The sequence below is a fragment of the Nicotiana tomentosiformis genome, chromosome 1, assembly GCF_000390325.3.
Source record: "Nicotiana tomentosiformis chromosome 1, ASM39032v3, whole genome shotgun sequence".
In the NCBI taxonomy this organism is placed as follows: domain Eukaryota; kingdom Viridiplantae; phylum Streptophyta; class Magnoliopsida; order Solanales; family Solanaceae; genus Nicotiana; species Nicotiana tomentosiformis.
Window position 1 is genome coordinate 155,747,175 of NC_090812.1, and position 21,769 is coordinate 155,768,943.

Here is a 21,769-nt window from a genome sequence, read left to right on the forward strand (position 1 = left end):
CCCGTTTAACATGGCCACATCCCGTTTAGAATTAAGGGGGACGGGACGGGACGGGACGGCCCGTCCCGTTGGACAACCTTAGTTATAACCAAGAGTCATAGAATTATAGCTAAGAGTCATAGACTGCCAAAAAGATAAACTGCAAATTATATTGCACCCTACATATGAATTATCACCAACATTTTAAGAGTAGACACTACAACCAAGAGTCATAGAAAATAAATAAAAATAGAATATATTAAACTCTAAGAAGTTGGGCATCTTAATCTAGAGGAGCATGTTCTAGAATGTTAGTAAAGGCATAATGACCCAAATTACAACCATAGGGAGATTCATTGCAGTTCCATCCTTTTCCTTGGGATAATATTTTGTAATACCTGAAATATTAGTAATAATCAAATACTTTAGGCTCAACAGAAAGGTTATAGACAAAAGTAAAGAAACTAATAGAACCTCTTTTAATTACCTTTAAGTAGTCAAGATTCCAAAAATAGTCTCTTGGAAAATTATAGTTAACTACCCCTCTAATCAATCCTCAAAGGTGAGTCTGGATATTATGAAATAAAAGAAACAATTAACATATTTAATATTAAGTAATACACAAAAATAACTATATTCATTACGAATCGAAGATAAGTTATTACCTTCTTCAACTTGCTCAATTTTCTAGACTTCCTCCAACATGTCTTCCAACTTGAATTCCTTGGAAGGTGACCGTATCCACCGTTGGATACAAATAAGAGCTTCTACTGTTTTTGGTAATAAATAACTCCGATAAGAATCAAGAACTCGACCACCTGTACTAAATGCCGACTCAGATTCAACAGTAGAAATAAGAATAGAAAGAACATCCCTTGCAATCTTTGAAACCATTGGATATTTACTAGATGGAGCTTTCAACCATGCCAAGATATTAAAATTCTTGGTCTTCACCACGTCATCCATCAAGTATATCTAAAGATCAGACTATTTTTTAATATCTCCCTCATCTTCCAAAAGCTTCTCCCACTTAGATTGCAATAGATCACCGTCTTCACTCATATTAACATCACCTCCAATATTGTCATAAGAAGCCTCAAAGAAAGAATCATTATAGCTATTATATAAGCTAGTCAAAACACTTAGGACATCTTCAGACTTCAATCTTCCTAACAAAGAACCATATGCATCGGTAAGAATGAAGCTCACATAATTCATCTTGTGTCTAGGATCCAACACAACAACAACAAGCAACAACATATTCATATCTTCAAACTTACCCCAATATTTCTCAAGCTTACTTTTCATCCTTCCAGCCATATCAATCAAAATAAGATCATCACTTTTTGTATACTTAATAATGGCATTTCGAAGATTGAAAAACTCATGGAAGAAAGAGTTGGAAGTAGCATATAAACTGCCTGAAAATTTCAAAATTGTCTAGTAGAAAATGTTAAGAAACTTGATAAAAGCTTTCACATTCTTCCAATCATCTACATATGGACTTCCTCTTAATGCACTTATTTCTCGACAATACTTTTAGTACTTATGATCATCCACATACATTTTTGGAAAGGTTTTTTCAAATTTTACAGCTGTATCTAACATTGTATATGTCGAGTTCCATCTTGTTTCAATATCAAGACTCACAAGACCATGAGTATGTATCTTAGCTTTCTCAACAAATGACTTGAAGGAAGCAAATCTTGAAGGAGAAGACCTAACATATTTTATCGCATTTATTACACGAGAAATAGGCTCAATTTGTTCATCTAACCCATCTTTTACGATTAAGTTCAAAATATGTGCATTACATCTAATATGCAAAAACTCATTTCCAAGTATTACCCCTTTCCAATCATCAATACGCACCTTCAAATGCTTAATGACAACATCATTAGTACTTACATTATCCAAGGTCACTGTAAATAAATTCTCAATGCCCTAATCAAATAAGCATGCTTCAATCCCCTTCGCAATAGTCTCACCTTTGTGATCTCGTGTTGGAAAAAAGTTTATAATTTTCTTTTGTATATTCCATTGATCACCAATCCAATGCGTAGTGATAACCATATAAGTTAAGTTTTGAAGTGATGTCCATGTATCACTAGTGAGGCATACACGTTGGTTCTTGATAAGATTTTAAAGCTTTTTTTTCTCTTCCTGATAAATCCTCAAACAATGTCTAGCAACAGTTACACGGGAAGGTAATTGAAACTTAGGCAAGGCCTTAGCCATTAATCTCTTAAATCCTTCTCCTTCAACTACTCTAAACGGTTGCTCGTCAATAATTATAAATTCGGCAATGGCCTTTCTAATATCATCCATATTATACACTACCCTTTCAGTAAAACCTGAGCCACCTCCTAGCAATCATTCTTTGATAGGCTTTAATAATGATTGCCTCTTATCGGCGAATTTAAAAGGGGATTTATGACATGTCACATTTAAATGATTCCACAATGAAGTAGCCCTATTCTTGCTAGCGGCAACAAAGGTTTTAGGACAATAATTACATTTTGCCATACATTTACCTCCTTTACCAATAAATTTGGTGAAATGATCCCAAATTTCAGACGTCTCTCTACCAGTCTTCCCAGATTCAGAAGGTTCTCGAGGAGTTGTTCTTTTTTATTTTTTAGGAGGAGTGCATTGATGAGAAGTATCTTTACCTTGTTGTTGAGACACCCCTGGCATAGTCGAAGGATTGTTGACAATCACCTCCATATCATTTCCAGAATCTATCTGAAAAGAGAGTTCTGCACATAATTTGATCTAAAACGTTAAACCACAACTTCGTTTTAACTAAAGGTATTAAAGTTTAAAATTTAATTAATTCGAGATTTGTACAAAATTGACCCAATAAAAGTTTATGAGCCTACAATAGAAGAAGCAGTGGAAAGTGAATAATTTTGTCAAAGGTCAAGTTACAAAGCAAAAATATATAATAAACAATAAAAAAACAGAGGAACACAAACTAATTTATTTGCAATACAATACAGATGTTCTGGTTTTCTTTCTTTCCCAATTTCTTTCTTTCTAAGGTTGAAATACAGATTAAAAGGTCACCCATAATACCTGAAATCAAGATGATGAACCTGTGTTAAATGGAGGCTAACAATGACGACTTGAACAGAGCTTGAACAAACCTTGAATTTGAATGATGGTTGCTTTCATGAAATGAACGCACAAGCGGCATAACTAATGATATTAGGGATTTAGTCGTACAATTTATGACATTGGGGATTTATGGTGTAATTTGCTTTGGGCTTGGGCTTATTTTGTTGTTCTACAGGAGTGGGCAATAATTTAACTCCGACATATTATTAAATTGTTAATAAACAAAGATCTTGATAAATTTAAATAAATATTTAGAAATTATATTATATTAATATTTAAATTTACAAAATATCAGGTTGGTTTGGTTTCGATTTGACTTAATTTAGTTAAAACCAAACCAAACCAAATATCGTTGGTTTTTTTTCTAACACCAAACCAATCAAACCAAACCATAGTCAGATTTTTTTTTTCTCGGTTTGATTCGAATTATCGGGTTGATGCGGTTTGTCGATTTTATTTGTACACCCCTACGTAGTTCTAAGGATACGTGGGATAACTTGGCACAAATCGAGAAAGTAAGTAGAAATATGTCGAATATTGACTGAAAAAAGAATGAAATACAGACCAAATTGAATGGCAAGCGATTTATGAACAAGCAAGACGAATCAATGTACAAAGCCGAAAAAAGGATAATATCTATATGAATATCAGTGATCTTTTTAATATGGGAGTGTGTCGATGCCCCCTTTACAGAAATGATAGTCATCCTTCTTATAGTGGAGAAAATCCTACTTTGGATATAAAAAATACATAGCGGGGATCCCATGATAGATTAGTTAATTATTTTTTTCTTAATTTTCACCGAGATTCTCTCCCTTAGTGCGGCTATACCGGCTCTTGTCCCTTAGTTCGATCTTGATCGGACTTGGTATTGGTCGATCTACAGATTTAGAGCTCGATATTGACTCGAGGCCCAGTATTGGTCGGTCTCTGGCTCTTGAACTCGATAACACCACTTCATATTATAGTTAGATTTGGACCCGATCTCGATAGTGACTTCGAGCTCGGTATTTGATCGGTCCTTGAAACTTGAGCTCGGTATCCTGGCTTCATATCTCATCTCGATATTATGAAGACGACCTTCGGTCCATTATGTTCCAATCTTGACTAATTATACGAAAGTCGAAAACCGGTTTTGACCGTATACAGATAGTCCCCTCATTTCTTAGGAAGGATGTGGTGAGAAACGACATGATTTTCCAATGGCACAACCAGATATACACTGAAGTTTTCATCGAGCCCGACCATGATGTACGTGATAGATGTTCTATTGGATCAGTTACCAATGCATTAAATGTGTGTCATACGATGGTCGGCCACTGCTGATATTGAACCATCATTGCCAACCCTATAAATAGCTCTTCTTTTTATCATTTTTTACTTTTAGATCTCCAATCTCCAAATCTTCTAAGTTCCTTTTCGCATCTTCTGAGTTCTTCATCTGTGAATCTATGATTTTCACTACAAAATCTCTCTTTAGAACACCAAATATTGTCATCTCCCTCTATTTTCAATCTTCAAATCCAAATGGCGAAAACGTCAAAAATTGTTCCTAAAAAAGAAAACGCTTCTTCTTCACGCCCCGCCGGCGACAAAACATCGGTGGAGCCACGACCTGAGGAATGTATTCCCGGGGCGTGTGTTCTCACTTCCGCTTTTAAGACCGACAAAGCCTCGTCGGTTCTTGGTCGATACGAGCCGGTATCGAGGTATATGTGCTCGATAGCAGAGGGATACCTTAAACAAGTAAGGAAAGATTTCCACTGAGAGAACAAAGAAGTGATAATCCCAGCTCCGGAAGAAGATATTACTATTTATGTGAAAGGTTTTTAAGTGTTTATACTTACCCTTTCACGTTGGGCCCCCTCGACCATGTTGTTATCAATTTTTGCCGCCAATACCACATAAACCTAGGCCAAATCCATCCTTCCTTTTGGCGAATCGTTATTCCGATCCACTTCTTTGTAAACAAAATTGAGGGGATGCCTTTCACCCTCGACCATCTCATCAGGTTGTACAGCCCCCGCCTCTACTGAGGTGGGTTAATAAAACTCCATCTCCGGGCAACCAAAGTGCTATTCTCGAGCATAGACGAGGACAAAGACCGAGGCTGGATGGGCCGGTTCATTCGAGTGAAGACTTCTGACCTAATACCGGCCGAGAAGATGCCATTTCCCGAGGAATGGAATATGAAGTGTAAGTATTATCCTATTGTTTTACTCATTCGTTTCTTTTTCACCGAAATACTTTTCCGTGATGTAGTAGTTGCTTGGATTCCCGGTGAAATTCCTAACCTTAAGATCTAGGTACGAGACCTGGCTTAGACCTCTACATACGCCGAGCGCTCATGGCGCGATTTATCAAAGGGCCGATGGGAGGCCAAAACACATGGTAAGCTTCTTTACCACGTCTTTGTTGACTTTGTAAGGCGTTTCTTACTTTCTCTTTTTATACATGCCTTGGAAAAGATGCTTTTATGAGGCGCTTATCTGATGAGGAGGAGACTTTGATCCCGATATATATATAGGTGAAGGAAAAAAAGAGGAAAAAGATCTCGGCCTCCGAGGATTCGGAACCTAAGAAGGCGACTCGTAAGACGAGAAAAAATATCATCCTCCTAACCGAAGAATCTATTCGGCGTCTTAGGGATGAAGATGAAGAAGAGGGAGATGATGACTCCGGGCTGGTGGCCATAGTGAAAATGAGCACCGAGGCCTTAAAGGCTACTTAATCGGTGAAGGCAGCAGAGATTCCATCTCGTGATAAGGGAGTCTCGGGAATAGAATTGGTCGAAGTCCCCGAGTCATCGATGATCGAAGCTACCTCTCACCATAATGAGCCAATGGTGAGTACAGTTATAGGGGATGATCTTGAGGCCCCTCGAGATGGAGAGAACGCCCCAAGTGGTTCAGTTTGGGCAATAGAAATTGGAGGCTTCCCTTTGGTCCCCATGTTTTTCGAGGGCATGATTCGAGAGGCTTGGGCCTTGAAGACCCTTTCCATCGAAGGAGGCCACTGAAGGGAAGATCCGTTTTGTGATTATTTTACTGGGGTCGAAGATGCTACCAGCCTGAGCAATTTGGAGGTCTCGAGGAAGGACTTGGGTGAGACATCGAGCCCTTTCAATGAAGTGCAGCGAGCACTGAATCGGGTAAGCCTTTTTCTCATCTTGTTGGTATTACCCTTGTGTTTGTTTCTCTCTTCCTATATAACTTTTTTTCTTCTTTCTACATAGGCCTCAACATTTAATCGGGAAGTATTTTCTCGGTCTCGATCTGAGTTGAGTCGATATGAGGCCGACCTTCGAGGGCTCACGGAGGAGAGAAATGCCTTTAAACTTCTTTATGGGAAAATAGAAGAGGAGATCAAGGACCTCCGAGCCAAATTGGCCAAGGCTCGTCAAAACCAGGCCGACCTGACCGAGCATGTAATAAAAATTTTAAAAACTCATGGGCTCGATTCGGGAACGGAGTCTAACATTTCAATCTTACAGCTGAAGATGGAGATGATCGGGCAGCTTCGTGAGGAGGTCGATATGATAAAGGTGGATACCTTGGGTTGGAAAAAAGGTATGGACCGCTTCGCTGCAGAAAAGTAAACTACTCTATCAAAGTTGTCATCAACCGAAAGTCAGCTTCGAGGTTTGAAGGAAAAAAACTCAATTTAGGCGAAGAGGATAGAGGAGCTCGAGGCCCAATTGGCTTCATATCTTGCAAACGCCAAGTTTGAAGCTGAAAAAGCAAAGGCCGAGGCGATTATGGCCATCTACCGGGCTGATACTGAAGCCGCTCAAGTACAAGTGAGAAAGGCAGCCAAGACCGACCAAACTCGGGCATATTGGATTGCTAATTTTACCAAATGCCAATCTCGGAGGGATACCCTCGAGGAGATATATGCTCGAGGTTTTGACCTTACCGAAGAGATAATAAAGGCTAAAGAACTTAAAGCCGATGCTAGAGCCTTAGCTTCTGATGATGACGATGATGATGATGAGAGCAAGAGTGGGTCTGAGAGTGGGGAGGAGCTCGATGGAGAAGAGACTGCCTCCCGGAGAAAATCAGGAACCTTAGGGTTTTTTCTCTTTTTGATCTTTTTGTGTAGGGTCCTGATTGGACATTGTAAATACTCTTATGTATATAGAGATCCTTTCCTTTCCCGACTTGTTTTTGGTTTAATTTCTGCCTTGTGAAAATTTTGTTTCATTCATGCCTTATGAAAGTTTTCATAAGTTCGAGGCTTTAGACAATTTGATCGAAGTCGGACCTTGTAGTTTTTATAACCGAGTGAGCGTTTACTCGAACTCAAAGTAATGTAGCCTGTAGGTTTTATGGTCAAGTGAATGTTTGCTCGAACTCGAATTAATATAGCCCTTAGGCTTTATAGATAGTCCCCGTGTGAGAATGGTTGCTCGAACTCGAGTTGGGGTAGCCCTTAGGCTTTATAGTCGAGTGAATGTTGCTCGAACTCGAAGTAATGTAGCTCTTAGGCTTCGTAGTTGAGTGAGAATGATTTATCGAACTCGAAATAAGAATAGCCCATAGGCTTAGTGATTGAGTGAGGATTTGCTCGAACTCGAAATAAGGTAGCCCTTGGATTTCATAGTCGAGTGAGAATTATTTCTCGAACTCGAAGTAATGTAACCCTTAGGCTTCTAGTCTAGTGAGAATGATTTCTCGAACTAGAAATAAGAATAGCCCTTAGGCTTAGTGATCGAGTGAGGATTTGCTCGAACTCGAAATAAGGTATCCCTTGGGTATCGTATTCGAGTGAGAATGATTTCTCGAACTCGAAGTAATGTAGCCCTTAGGCTTTGTAGCCGAGTGAGAATGATTTCTCGAAATCGAAATAAGAATAGCCCTTAGGCTTAGTGGTCTAGTGAGTGTTTGCTCGAACTCGAATTTAAAAGTAGCCCTTAGGCTTAGTGACCGAGTGAGGATTTTCTCAAACTCGAAATAAGGTAGCCCTTGGGCTTCATAGTCGAGTGAGAATGATTTCTCGAACTCGAAGTAATGTATCCCTTAGGCTTAACGGCCGAGTGAGTATTTGCTCGAACTCGAAGTAATGTAGAATTTGTGCTTTGTGGTCTAGTGAGTGTTTCGCTCGAACTCGAATTAGTGTAGCCCTTAGGCTTTATAGATAGTCCCCGAGTGAGAATGGTTGCTCGAACTCGAGTTGTGGTAGGCCTTAGGATTTATGGTCAAGTGAGTGTTGCTCGAATTCGAAGTAATGTAGCCATTAGGCTTCGTAGTTGAGTGAGAATGATTTCTCGAACTCGAAATAAAAATAGCCCTTAGGCTTAGTGATCGAGGGAGGATTTGCTCAAACTCGAAATAAGGTAGCCCTTGGGCTTCGTAGTCGAGTGAGAATGATTTCTCGAACTCGAAGTAATGTAGCCTTTAGGCTTTGTAGCCGAGTGAGAATGATTTCTCGAACTCCAAATAAGAATAGCCCTTAGGCTTAGTGGTCGAGTCATAGTTTGCTCGAACTCGAATTAAAAGTAGCCCTTAGTTTTATGGTCGAGTGAGTGTTTGCTCAAACTCGAAGTAATGTAGCCCGTAGGCTTAATGGTCGAGCGAGCATTTGTTCGAGCTCGAAGTGAGAGTAGCCCTTAGGCATAATAGTTGAGTGAGTGTTTGCTCGAACTCGAATTAAGAGTAGTCCTTGGGCTTTGTAGATAGTCCTTGAGTGAGAATGGTTGCTCGAACTCGAGTTGGGGCATCCCTTAGGCTTTATAATCAAGTGAGTGTTGCTCGAACTCGAATTGATGTAGCCCTTAGGCATACGTGGAGCTTGATCTTGTTGATTTTTCGGTTGGCAATTCCCGATTTATCGGGTAATGTTTCAAACTCCGGTCATGGTCGGCCCTTGAGCCTGTTTGCATAATAGATCATAAAATAGAAGAATCTTTCCTAGATATGAGATATCGGTAAAAAAGAAATTTCTCTTTATAAGTCATTATACACGTTTATGTTTTGTGCCAGGGCTTGAGCGAACTATACGGGCATGGTTCGTTTTGACCATTTGGCCCTTACAATATTTTCTATCGAAATCTTGTTACCATGAAGTAGCTTTCTTGCATAAAACTTAATATATTCGAGGGTAATTTCCCCCAGTATTCGAGGTTGATTTAAAAGAGGCTTCAGATATTGTTGAAATGTTCTAAGTTAGCACGATCAATGGTTGCCTCATTAAAAACCTTGCCGAAAAACCCGTTTGGGATAAAACTGGTCTAAGGGAAAAAGAGTGCAACACGTGCTTTCAGACCTAAAGTCTTTGGGTTGAATAATCCATCCATGTTTCTGGTCGAGCACTTGCAAGGGTTAATTTCAAAATACAAATGAACATGGGAGGGCCATACCTTAGCAGTAATATCATTTTAGGTGCGAAACATTCCAATTGCTCGGTCGTTGTTTGCCGTTTATCACGCCGAGCTTGTAGGACCCCTTTCCGACTATTTCAAGGACCTGATATGGTCCTTCCCAGTTTAGACCCAGTTTTCCTTCATTCAGATTTCGGGTGTTGAGAGTGACTTTCCTTAGTACCAAGTCCCCGATTTTAAAATATCGAAGATTGGTTCTTCGATTGTAGTATCTTTCGATCCGCTATTTTTGGGCGGCCAATCGGACGAGAATGGCCTCTTATCTTTTGTCCAATAATTCTAGGGTCGTGTTCATGGTCTTGTTTTTCGACTCCATTGTTGCATATCGAAACATGATGCTAGGTTCTCCGACCTCAACCGGGATGAGAGCTTCGGTGCCATAAACCAACGAGAATGGTGTTGCCCCGGTACTGGATTTAGATGTTGTGCGGTATGCCCATAGGACTTCGGGCAGTATTTCTCTCCATTTTCCTTTAGCATCGGTTAATCTTTTCTTAAGATTTTGGATGATAGTTTTGTTGGTCGATTCGTCCTGTCCGTTTCCACTGGGATGATAAGGTATTGATAGGATCCTTTTGATTTTGTGATCCTCGAGAAATTTAGTTACTTTGCTGCCGATAAATTATTTTCCATTATCACATACAATCTCCGTTGGTACCCCGAATCTAAATACGATGTGGTTCGAAATGAAGTCTATCACTTCCTTTTCTCTGATTTTCTCGAAAGTTTGTGCTTCGACCCATTTAGAAAAATAATCAATCATAAACAAAATAAACCGAGCTTTACCTGGGGCCGAGGGGAGGGGGATGACGATGTCCATCCCCCATTTCATGAAAGGACATGGAGATAGGACTGAATGGAGTAGCTCCCCGAGTTGATGAATCATGGGCACATGTCTTTGACATTTGTCGTATTTTCGAACGAACTCCCTTGCATCTTTGTTTATATCGGCCCAATAATATCCTGCTCTGATTATTTTGTGGACCAATGAATCTGCACCGGAATGATTCCCACAAGTGCCTTCATGAATTTCATGTAAGATATAATCGGTGTCTCCTAGTCCCAAACATATTGCCAATAGACCATCGAACGTCCTCCTAAATAGCGTTCCGTCTTCGGACAAAGTGAACCATGCTGCCTTCGTGCGTAGAGCCCTCGATTCTTTTGGATCTGACAGAAGCTTCCTATTTTTGAAGTACTCTATGTATTTGTTTCTCCATTCCTAGGTTAAACTTATGGAGTTTATTTCGACGTGTCCTTCTTAGACCACCGATCTTATGAGTTGTATGACAGTTCACGAGTTGAGTTCGTCATCTTCGACCGACGAACCTAAGTTTCAAGAGCGTCGACCTCGCTGTTCTGTTCTCGGGGTACATGTTGCAAAGTCCATTCCTTAAATTGATGTAGAGTCACTTGTAATTTATCCAAGTACCTATGCATTCGATCTTCTAGGACTTCAAAAGTCCCGTTGGCTTGATTTACCACGAGGAGGGAATCACATTAAGCCTCTATGACCTCGGCTCCCAAGCTTCTAGCTAGTTCGAGACCTGCAATCACAACCTCATACTCGGTCTCATTGTTAGTCAATTTTGTAGTTCTAATAGATTGTCTAATTACATTACATGTGTGTGATTTTAGTACAATGCCTAATTCGGACCCCTTCGCGTTCGAGGCACCGTCCGTGAAAAGGGTCCAGACTCCCGAAGAGGTACCCAATTTTATAAGTAGTTCTCTTTTACTCTCGGGCACGAGGGTTGGCAAAAAGTCAGCTACGAAGTCTGCCAAGATTTAAGACTTGATAGCGATTCAGGGTCGATATTCAATATCGTACCCACCGATTTCTATGGCCCATTTAGCCAATCGACCTGAAATATCGAGTTTGCACAAAATATTTCTAAGAGGATAAGTTGTTACAACATGTATCGAGTGAGATTGGAAATATGGTTTTAATTTCCTAGAGGCGCTTATTAAAGCAAGCGCTAATGTTTCTAAGTATGGATATCTAGTTTCGACCTCGCCTAAGGTCCGACTGACATAATAAATAGGGAATTACGTACCTCGTTCTTCCCGAACCAAGACTCCACTTACCGCTATCTCCGATACAGCTAAGTACAAGTAAAGCTGTTCGTCCACTTTCGGGGTATGAAGTATAGGCAGGCTTAATAAATACCGCTTTAGTTCTTCCAAAGCGTGTTTGCATTTCAGAGTCCATGCAAAGTTTCATTTCTTCTTAAGTAGTGAGAAAAATCGGTGGCTCCTATATGAGGATCTTGAAATGAATTATCCCAAGGTGGCTATTCTCCCTATTAACCTTTGCACGACCTTTACATTATCTACCATCGTGATGTCCTCGATAGCTTTGATTTTATCGGGGTTGATTTCGATTCATCGGTTGGATACCATGAAATCAAGAAACTTGCCCGATCCAACCCCGAATGAACATTTTTAGGGGTTAAGCTTCATATTGTACTTTTTTAGTATGTCGAAAGTTTCCTGCAAATGTTTTAAATGGTCCTCTGCTCGCAGGGACTTAACTAACATGTCATCAATATAAACTTCCATTGATTTTCCTATTTTGTTTCGAACATTTGATTTACTAGGCATTGATTAGTTGCATCGGCATTTTTTAGACCGAATGGCATTACATTATAACAATAGGTGTCGTACTTGGTGACACATGAGGTATTTTCTTGATCCTCCGGGTTCATTTGTATTTGGTTGTACCTGGAGTAGGCATCGAGAAAACTAAGAGTCTCGTGGCCGACCGTGGCGTCGATCATACGATTGATGCTGGGCAAAGGAAAAGAATCCTTAGGGCATGCTTTGTTCAAGTCTTTATAATCTATACACATTCTAAGTTTGTCTCCTTTCTTAGGGACCACCACCACATTTGCTAGCCAATCAGGATATTTAACTTCTCGAATGGATCCTATTTTAAGAAGTTTAGTTACCTTGTCCTTGATGAATTCATGTTTGACCTAGGACTGGGGCCTTCTTTTTTGCTTTTTCGGACGGAATTTTGGATCCAAGCTCAATCTATGAGTGGCTATATCCGGTGGGATCCCTGTTATGTCGAGATGGGACCAAACGAAACAGTTCATGTTAGCTATAAGAAATTGAATAAGCTTTTTCCTGAGCTCAGGGTCTAACCCCGTGCCCAGGTATACCTTTCGCTCGGGAAGATATTCGACTAGCGTGATTTGCTCCAGTCCTTCGACCATTCACTGAGAAGCATTGGTATCATCGGGGACTATAAAGGATCGAGGGATCCCATAGTCATCATCTTCGTCAGTCTTCTAATTCCCTAGCTGTGTCGAAGCTGACGTTTGTGATTGTTATTTGGTATCCCGTTCACCCTTCGAATATGATCCCTTTATCGATGAAAGTGTAGATATCGGAATTACCTCATCGATGGAAAACATTTCTCTTGTGGTCAAATGCTCTCCTTAGACCGTTTTGACTCCCTCCGATGTTGGGAATTTCATAACCTGGTGGAGGGTCTAGGGTACAACTATCGTATTATGGATCCACGAACTTCCAAAAAGCGCGTTATACCTCATGTCACCTTAGATTACGTGGAAATTCATTTCTTGGATGGTCAAGGCCACGATCTGGTCCAGTAGACCGAGCTGCTCTACGACCTTCGATATAATAATGTTTGCCGAACTATCTGAATCAATTAACACACGCTTAACTTGTGTTTTATTCATAAGTACATATATTACCAGTGCATCGTTGTGGGGATACATGATTCGTTCTACGTCTTCATCACTAAAGGACAATGTTCCTTTAGGTGCATAATCCTGAGACCGAGATCACATTTCTCTTTCAATCGACATCCTAGTGCGCTTAAGTACCGCCCCGTGGGGGTTATCGATCCCACCAATGATCATGTGGATGATGAGTTGTGGCTCTTCTTGTTCGTTTTGTCTTCTGAAATCCCTATTTATAAAATGGATTTTGGCCCGGTCGCTTCAAGATTCTCGAAGGTGCGGTTTATTGAATAACCAGGCTACCTCCTCTCTCAATTGTCTGCAATCTTCTGTCCCGTGGCTATGAGTTCCATGATATTCAGATATTTGATTGGGATTCCTCTGGGTTGGATCGGTCTGCAGAGGTCGAGGCCACTTAGTATCTTTGATACGTCCAATAGCCGACACGATGGCGGATGCATCAACGTTGAAGTTAAACTCTGATAACCGTGGTGCTTCCTTAGGTCTGATATGCCTATCTAACCTATTCTTGTTCTTCAGCCCTCGAGACCTTTGGCCTCGATCACTTCTTTATTGCCTTGTATGGGGTTATGTCTTGGTTCGTTACCCCTATGATCTCTACTATACAGCCGATATCGGTCCCTGATCGGCCTTTGTTCTCGGTTGGTAACCCTTTTAATAATAGACCCAGAACCCAACTGTCACGCCCCAAACTCGGGGAGCGCGACCGACGCTCAACCGAGTAAACCCGGCTGAGCAAGCCTGTTAGATTTTATTCTACCCAAATTCATCCTTGCATAGAGAGGAGATGTAGTCCGTTAATCAAATATTGAAGAGGTTTCATTAACCGCTTCGATTTTATTCCCACTAACATCATCATTCAATATTTCCAAAATAGTACGAGTTTATAGATTTAATGAAAAACATGTTGACAAATACCAACAGTTCTAATCTAATTCCCAACATCAAATACCACCCACAACCTTTCTACGGAGCCTCTAAGTAAAACTGAATAGTAATATGGAAATGTCGGCAACAAGGCCCCGACTATACCTCAACCACAAAGTACATGAGAAACAAAAGATATATGACCCCGAAATGAAGTGGGGCTCATCAAATCAGCTGAAAAGAGTGTACTGCTATCACTGATCAATGCAACCTACTGTAGAACCACCTGCATCCATTAAAGATGCAGCGCCCCCGGCAAAAGGGACGTTAGTACTGTCGAATAACACTAGTATATATAGCTAGAAATCCTCTTACAAAATAGAATGTCCATATGATCTATACGTGGAACACATAATATAATGTAATTGAAACAACCTGTACAAACAAGGACAACGAAAGGGGCACCTATTATGTGCATTAATAATGTGTCTCATTAGACCGTCGGTAGTGTTCACATATCATATTATGCACTTATAAGTTTCATAGACCGTTCATAGTATTTATTCATACCGTACACTGATACTTCTTATACACAATGCACCTATGCATTTCATAGACCGTCCACAAGATTTCATATCACAATATACCTATGCGTTTCATAGACCGTCCACAGGATTTCATAACACAATATACGTATGCGTTTCATAGACCGTCCACAGGATTTCATATCACAATGTACCTATATATTTCATAGACCGTCCACAGGATTTCATAACACAATGTACCTATGCGTTTCATAAACCGTCCACAGGATTTCATATCACAATGTACCTATGCGTTTCATAGACCGTCCATAGGATTTCATAACACAATATACCTATGCGTTTCATAGACCGTCCATAGGATTTCATAACACAATATACCTATGCATTTCATAGACTGTCCACAGGATTTCATAACACAATATACCAATGTGTTTCATAGACCGTCCACAGGATTTCATAACACAATGGAAACAAAAGTACAAATACGTACATCTCATAACCTTTCACACCACATATCACTTAATCGTACTTTCAACCACTTACAACATTATTATTTTATTGGCTCTCTTGGCCAAACATATAATTCTTTATTCATGGCGCAATGGCCATATTTCATATTCTATACTTTCATTTCTTCCCTTTCATATATCATCATCAAATATCAACATATAGAATATTCCGAAAATCACAACTTTAATTTCATTAGAAATGAACAATTTAAGTACAATAGATTTCTTTCCGATAAATGGAGTAAAATAATTGGCAATTGATGCGTAAGTTAAAATCATCAACAAGTAACACACCATTTATTCTTGAAATACTTTTCCCCAAAAAGGACACTACACAATTTTCATTCACGAATATGTAAGAATAAAAAACACATTGAAAATACTCACAAAGCATAACATTAGTTGAAACAACCACATATGGGTATGACTTGAGTACATAAGCTTTTAGGCAAATTCTATTTTCGAAGTCAATTTTGGAATAGTTGAATCAAAGATCATTTCATAATCTTTCTCACATCATCTTATTTTATTGGTACCATTTGCCACAAGTATAACCTTCATTCTTTGCACGTTGTCCACACTCTATATCCCCAATTCACTTATTTCATTTTCAAGTATCATTATAGATTATCAACAACAAGACATTTCCAAATCAAGACTTTAGTTACACATTTGAGCAATTAAGGGTCTTAAGCATATTGAGTTTTTCTCACACAATTTGGCATACTAGCTTTCATTTGAAATACGACTCAAATCCATAACATTTTAATACATATATCATTCTTGAACACATTCCCGAAGGATGACGTAATGTGATAGGAACATTCAGAACAAGTTTTGATTACACAATTCTTGACACTTTGCTTATTCGGGACAATTGAATTTATTGGGAACAACTCAGAATATAGAATAAGGAACTTGAGATAACCATACTTGAAACTTATGGAAACATCATGAAATTCAATTCTAAGAGAGAAAGTTTAACCAACATACCTCAATTGAGCTTTCCTTAAATTACTATAACATTCCAGAAATTTTAGCAATCCCAACCTATTTTCAGACATAACAAAATTGAACCATAATTAAGAAGATATTTATGGTCTCAGATCATTTGAGCATTTTATCAAATACTAGATATGCAAATTTAACCACAAGGTTCTTCTACAATATTTCCTTCACTACTCAACCCAATCCTTACTTATTTAAGCTCAACAATCTTCCCACAAACCTTATTGGTATATAAATATATATATATATATATATATATATATATATATATATATATACATAATACTCTCACACCCAAGAATCAAACTTCTCATGACCTACTTTTAATCAAAATCCCGAAATTTAGGGCTAGGGAGTAGAATCTTACCTATTAGATGAAAATCTTGTGAAATCTTCAAGCCTTGAGCAAGAATTGATGAACAAAATAACTAGGTCTTCTCTTTCTATCTCTAAGATAGCTCTCTCCTCTCTCTATAAAATCACATTTTACCTTCTAAAATAACCCCCTAAGGCCTTATATCAAAATTGGATCGGATATGAAAATTTTCAAAAATGACCCCCGAAGTCAATTATGTGGTGCAATTATGTTATAGCATAATCGTTTTGTGGGAAAAAAAAACCAATTATAGGACAACATAATAATTATGCGACAACATAATATTTGTTTTTCAAAATTTGCCCGTCTCTGCTCCACTTTGCGATGCTTATGCGGTCTGCGGAATCGTTTTGCGGTCACGAAATTGATCGCAGATCCAACCTTTGGTAATATGGTCATAACTTCTTATATGAGTGTCCAAATGACGAACGGGTTGACGAGTTGAAAACTAGACACATAGAACGTTTTTTTGATAGGTAATACACCATATAAATCTTCATATCAAGAGAGGTATTTTCGTTTGAAGTTAGGTCTTGTGCGAACTCACTTGAAACTTTATCACATCATAAAAGTTTCAACTTGCCTTAGCCTTGGGGCTATTCTTAGACCATTCTTAATGCACCTCATACACATATTATTATAATATATTGATATCATTCTTATAATAGCCCTTGTCTGTACAGAAAATAATATAATTAGTGTACATCAACTTTCTTACTAGGTTGATGTGCGTCAGTAAGTTAGTCCTCGAATATTTTACAAGTTACTTCTAAGAATAGAGTTACCATACTTTTACCTCCAACCATTATATATAGGCGCTTATGACTACATGAGTATTATACTTCCCTTCCAAAATCTCAACTTACTTATGGCCCTTAAAATTAGCTATCTTTACAAATTCGTAAAAATTTTGACAGAGTTTTTCCTATAACTGGGCCTATCCACATGTTATTGGCCGGGGTGTTACACCAACTGGCCGTCTTCAACTCTGATCTTCGATTTATATCGATTGTGCACATTGGCCCAGGTAACAGCTGGGTACAAATGTTTTGGAATCCAAGCCTTTCAATATTGGTGGTGCCCCCGGGATCCGATCAACCCTGGAGTTATATGTTTCCACCTTTTTGTCATTTGCTTCAATCCTTCTTTCTCCCGACTCTATTCATTTTATCAGTTCTTCGAACATCTTAACAATTTCGGGATTAGTCCCCGATTCTTGCTCATTTGACCTTACTACAGCTGGCCCCGTTTTGTGGGTGACTTCTTGGGGTGGACTGGGCTCGAGTCTGGTCGGTGCCTATGTTTCGCTCTGCAATTGGGCTATTGCTACTTGTTGAGCTTGCAATATTTCAAAAATCATACGCAAGCTGATTTTGTTTTCTTCAGCGTTTTGGGTATTTCGAGCTGCAGATCGAGTTCCACCATGAATGCTATTTTCAGGGTCGGAACGTTGGTTTGCCTCGATGGCTGCATGTGAATTGACGTCTATTAGTTCTTCGACCCAAGCTCCAATGGGATCGATGAGTGTCCTTCCACCCCCGGGGGTTAAGTTGTTGTTCTCATATCGAAGGCCAGCTTCATTGTCGATGGGTAGGGCCATTAATTGAGAATCCGTCATTTTCAACCAGAAATTCAAAGACACTTCCAAGAGCAAGTGTAAAATAATGTGTTTCATAGATATTTGTACAAAATAATCACTATTATCCTTATCCCCACGGTGGGCGCCAAACTGTTTACCCGAAAAATAGATAGAGTTGAATTTATACGTAGTTATAAGGATACGTGGTATAACTTGGCACAAATCAGAAAAGTAAGTAGAAATATGTCGAATATTGACTGAAAAAAGAATAAAATACAGACCAAATTGAATGGCACGCGATTTATGAACAATCAAGACGAATCAATGTACAAATCCCAAAAAAGGATAATCTGTATATGAATATTAGTAATCTTTTTAATATGGGAGTGTGTCGATGTCCCCTTTAAAGAAATGATAGTCATCCTTCTTATAGTGGAGAAAATCCAATTTGGATATAAAAAATACATAGCGGGGATTCCATGATAGATTAGTTAATTGGCGTTTTCTTAATTTTCGCCGAGATTCTCTCCCTTAGTGCGGCTATAACATCTCTTGTCCCTTAGCTCGATCTTGATCGGACTTGGTATTGGTCGATCTCCAGATTTAGAGATCGATATTGACTCGAGGCCCGGTATTGGTCGGTCTCTGGCTCTTGAACTCGATAACACCACTTCACATCATAGTTCGATTTGGACCCGAGCTCGATAGTGACTTCGAGCTCGGTATTTGATCGGTCCCTGAAACTTGAGCTCGGTATCCTGGCTTCAGATCTCATCTCGATATTATGAAGATGACCTTCGGTCCATTATGTTCCAATCTTGACTAATCATACGAAAGTCGAAAATCGGTTTTGACCGTATAGAAATCTAAGTCTAAAAATAAGAGAAAACAAGTGTAATAGTACTAATACTACTGGTATGGAAAAGAAAAATGCGCGACTACCTACTAACCTACAACCTTAATCCTCGACCTCCACACTCTCCGGCCAACAACGGATAGAGAGTTCAGTACAACAATATCTAAAAAAGTTAGGTTAAATATTCCAATGTAAAGACGATGCTAGGCAAATGGAAATTATATACGACATAAACGTGAACAATGGTGTAAATGGTTACATAAAATTAAAAGTGTAGTGGTAACTTTCTAGTTTCAAAGCCTAGAAAAGAGGTCAATGGTCTGTAGGACATGCTAAGATTTGTAAAAGAACAACCAAACCAATTTGTCCAGAAAAGAAAGCATGGTCGCTAGTCGTTAGTTGTGACTTTGAAAAGCTGGGAAAGTAAAAAACAATTGCCGCTGAGGTTATTTTTGATCAACAATGAATCCAGAGGTACATCTAGCATTGTGGCGCCGAATTTATTTGAACCTAGTATGTTGAACGGGAGCATAGATTTATGTGTAAAAATTCTCCAAAATTATAAATAATAGGTTTGAACCCATAATTCTAGAAATACGATGAGTTCAAAACTAAGAAATTAAAACTTGAACACATATAGAGTTTAAATCCTGAATCCGTTTATGAATAAACCTTCCGGTTGCATTATTATATGCAGGGGCGCATCTAGGAGAGGTTCCATGGGACACGTGAACCCATGATCCACTCCCTAGATCATGTATACTAATATTATATGTTTCTTAGAAATACTTAAATATATGTGTGTGCACCCAACCTCAAAGTATCATACTATGCAAAGGTTACTAGGTACACCACTCTAAGTGAGATTGCAAGTTCAATTCTTATGTCAATGTTGTTATTTTTTTCTAGAACTAGGCGCGTAGGGGATATGGGTATGTCTAGTGTCACTTTTTGCGTATCAATTGAGTACTTTTCCTTTTTATTTCTTTCTTTCGTTGTTAGGTTTATCCTTTCAAATTTTTCATACATTGAAATTTCTATTCTTCTTTTGTCACCATAAAATCTTATATGATTATATAAAATGCGTATATTAAAACTAGTAGAAGTGGATGATGTAGCATACAATCAATGAGTTCAATTGATCTCAACATTTTTGACACGGAATATAAATATCGATGTAAAAAATTTCTATTTAAAAAAAAAATTAAGTATGAACTTATAATTCCAAACGTGTAGTGGTTGAAATAGTAATAATTAAAGACTGAACACATAAAATTTATATCCTGAATTTACCTTTTCGTTATTGAGAACCCATCATCCCAAAATTCTGGATCCACCTATGATTATATGAACTATTGGTGTGTGAATTGTGGAAAATGTTAATTTCCTGTTTCTACCAGCATGACTTTGCAACAATACATATAAAGGTAACTGTCATGACCCAAAATCCGCATGTCGTGATGGCGCCTATCTCAATACTAGGCAAGCCGATAACCTCAATAAATCATAATTTGTTTTAAGTTTGAAAATATAATATTTAAATTTAACAGAAAATCCCAAAAATTCTGAAACAAATACGCTCCCAAAACTCGGTGTCATTGAGTACATACGCATCTGAATGATAACATAGTCTGACTGATAAAAATACTATATAAAAATATAGAACAATACAAATAACTGAAGGGAAAGAGAGTTAAGGTATGCAGACGTCAAACAACTACCTCGATAGTCTTCAACAGATAAAAATACAAAATCTAGCAGTCGCCGTGTCCGAAAGTACCTGGTTATGCACATGAAGTGCAGAGTGTAGTATGCGTACAACCGACCTCATGTACTCAATAAGTAACAAGACTAACCTTTAGCTGAAAGTAGTGGCGAGCTTAATAGGTACAATCCAATATAAAAATAACAGTACAAAAATGTAGGCATGTTCTCAAGTTTAATAAATAAGACCAATACCAATAAAATAAATAAATTCTACCTGATATGAGGAATATGACATCTTTATCTCTACATGCCAAAATATATGTTGCATGTGATGTGCCACAATGGAAACCTCGTGTATTCATACTCTCAGAATACTCAATCACTCAGTACTGTATATGGCCAATCCATCCCAGGGAACTCTATCCCAAATACATATATATCGACAGTCAGTCAGTCACTCAGAACTGTACAAGGCCAATCCAGCCCAGGGAACTTGTAATGACCCGACTGGTCATTTTGAGCATTTATACTTCGCTCGGTAGTTTGAGGGTATAAGTAGTTCCGTATGATGTATTATGACTTGTGTGAATCGTCGGTTTTAGTTTTCAGGTTATTCGGAATTGATTTGGAAAAACGATTCTCAAGTATGAAGCTTTAAGTTGGAAGAGTTGCCAAGTTTGACTTTTGTGAATTTGACCTCGGAACGGAGTTTTGATGATTTCAATTGCTCTGTATAGTGATTTTGGACTTAGAAGCGTGTTCGGAAAATCATTTGAAAGTCTATAGTTAAATTAGGCTTGAAATGACTAAAATAGAAATTTAAGTTTGGAAGTTTGACCGGGGAGTTGATTTTTGATATCGGGGTTGGAATCCAGTTCTAAATTTTTTTATAGGTTCGTTATGTCATTTATGACTTGTGTGAAAAAATTGAGGTCAATCGGAGTTGATTTGATAGGTTTCGGCATCAAATGTAGAAGTTGTAATTTCTTAGTTTCGTTAAGCTTGAATTGAGGTATGATTGTGTTTTAGCGTTGTTTGATATGATTTGAGGTTTCAACTAAGTTCGTATCATATTTTAAGACTTGTTGGTATGATTAAATAGGGTCCTGA

At 38.5% G+C, this 21,769-nt stretch overlaps 1 protein-coding gene and 1 long non-coding RNA gene across 4 annotated transcripts in view; one reads left to right on the forward strand and one right to left on the reverse strand.

The window, feature by feature from the left end:
- Positions 1-124: 124 nt before the first annotated feature.
- On the reverse strand, positions 125-3,223 carry LOC108945052 (uncharacterized). Of its 3 annotated transcripts, none has more exons than XR_011413369.1 (4): positions 3,058-3,223; positions 2,652-2,738; positions 645-1,144; positions 125-377 (listed from the first exon to the last, which is right to left on the reverse strand). It is a non-coding gene; the product is annotated as an uncharacterized lncRNA (long non-coding RNA). The 3 variants fall into 3 exon arrangements; XR_011413367.1 differs by having other exon boundaries at positions 645-1,148; XR_011413368.1 differs by having other exon boundaries at positions 645-797; positions 3,058-3,217.
- Positions 3,224-6,856: 3,633 nt separating this feature from the next.
- LOC138891663 (uncharacterized) overlaps positions 6,857-21,769 on the forward strand; it is a 38,819-nt gene continuing 23,906 nt past the window's right edge. Inside the window, exon 1 of the mRNA XM_070175354.1 lies at positions 6,857-7,231. Coding sequence (XP_070031455.1) covers positions 6,857-7,231 — 375 coding nt within the window. The remainder of the gene's footprint in view (positions 7,232-21,769) is intronic.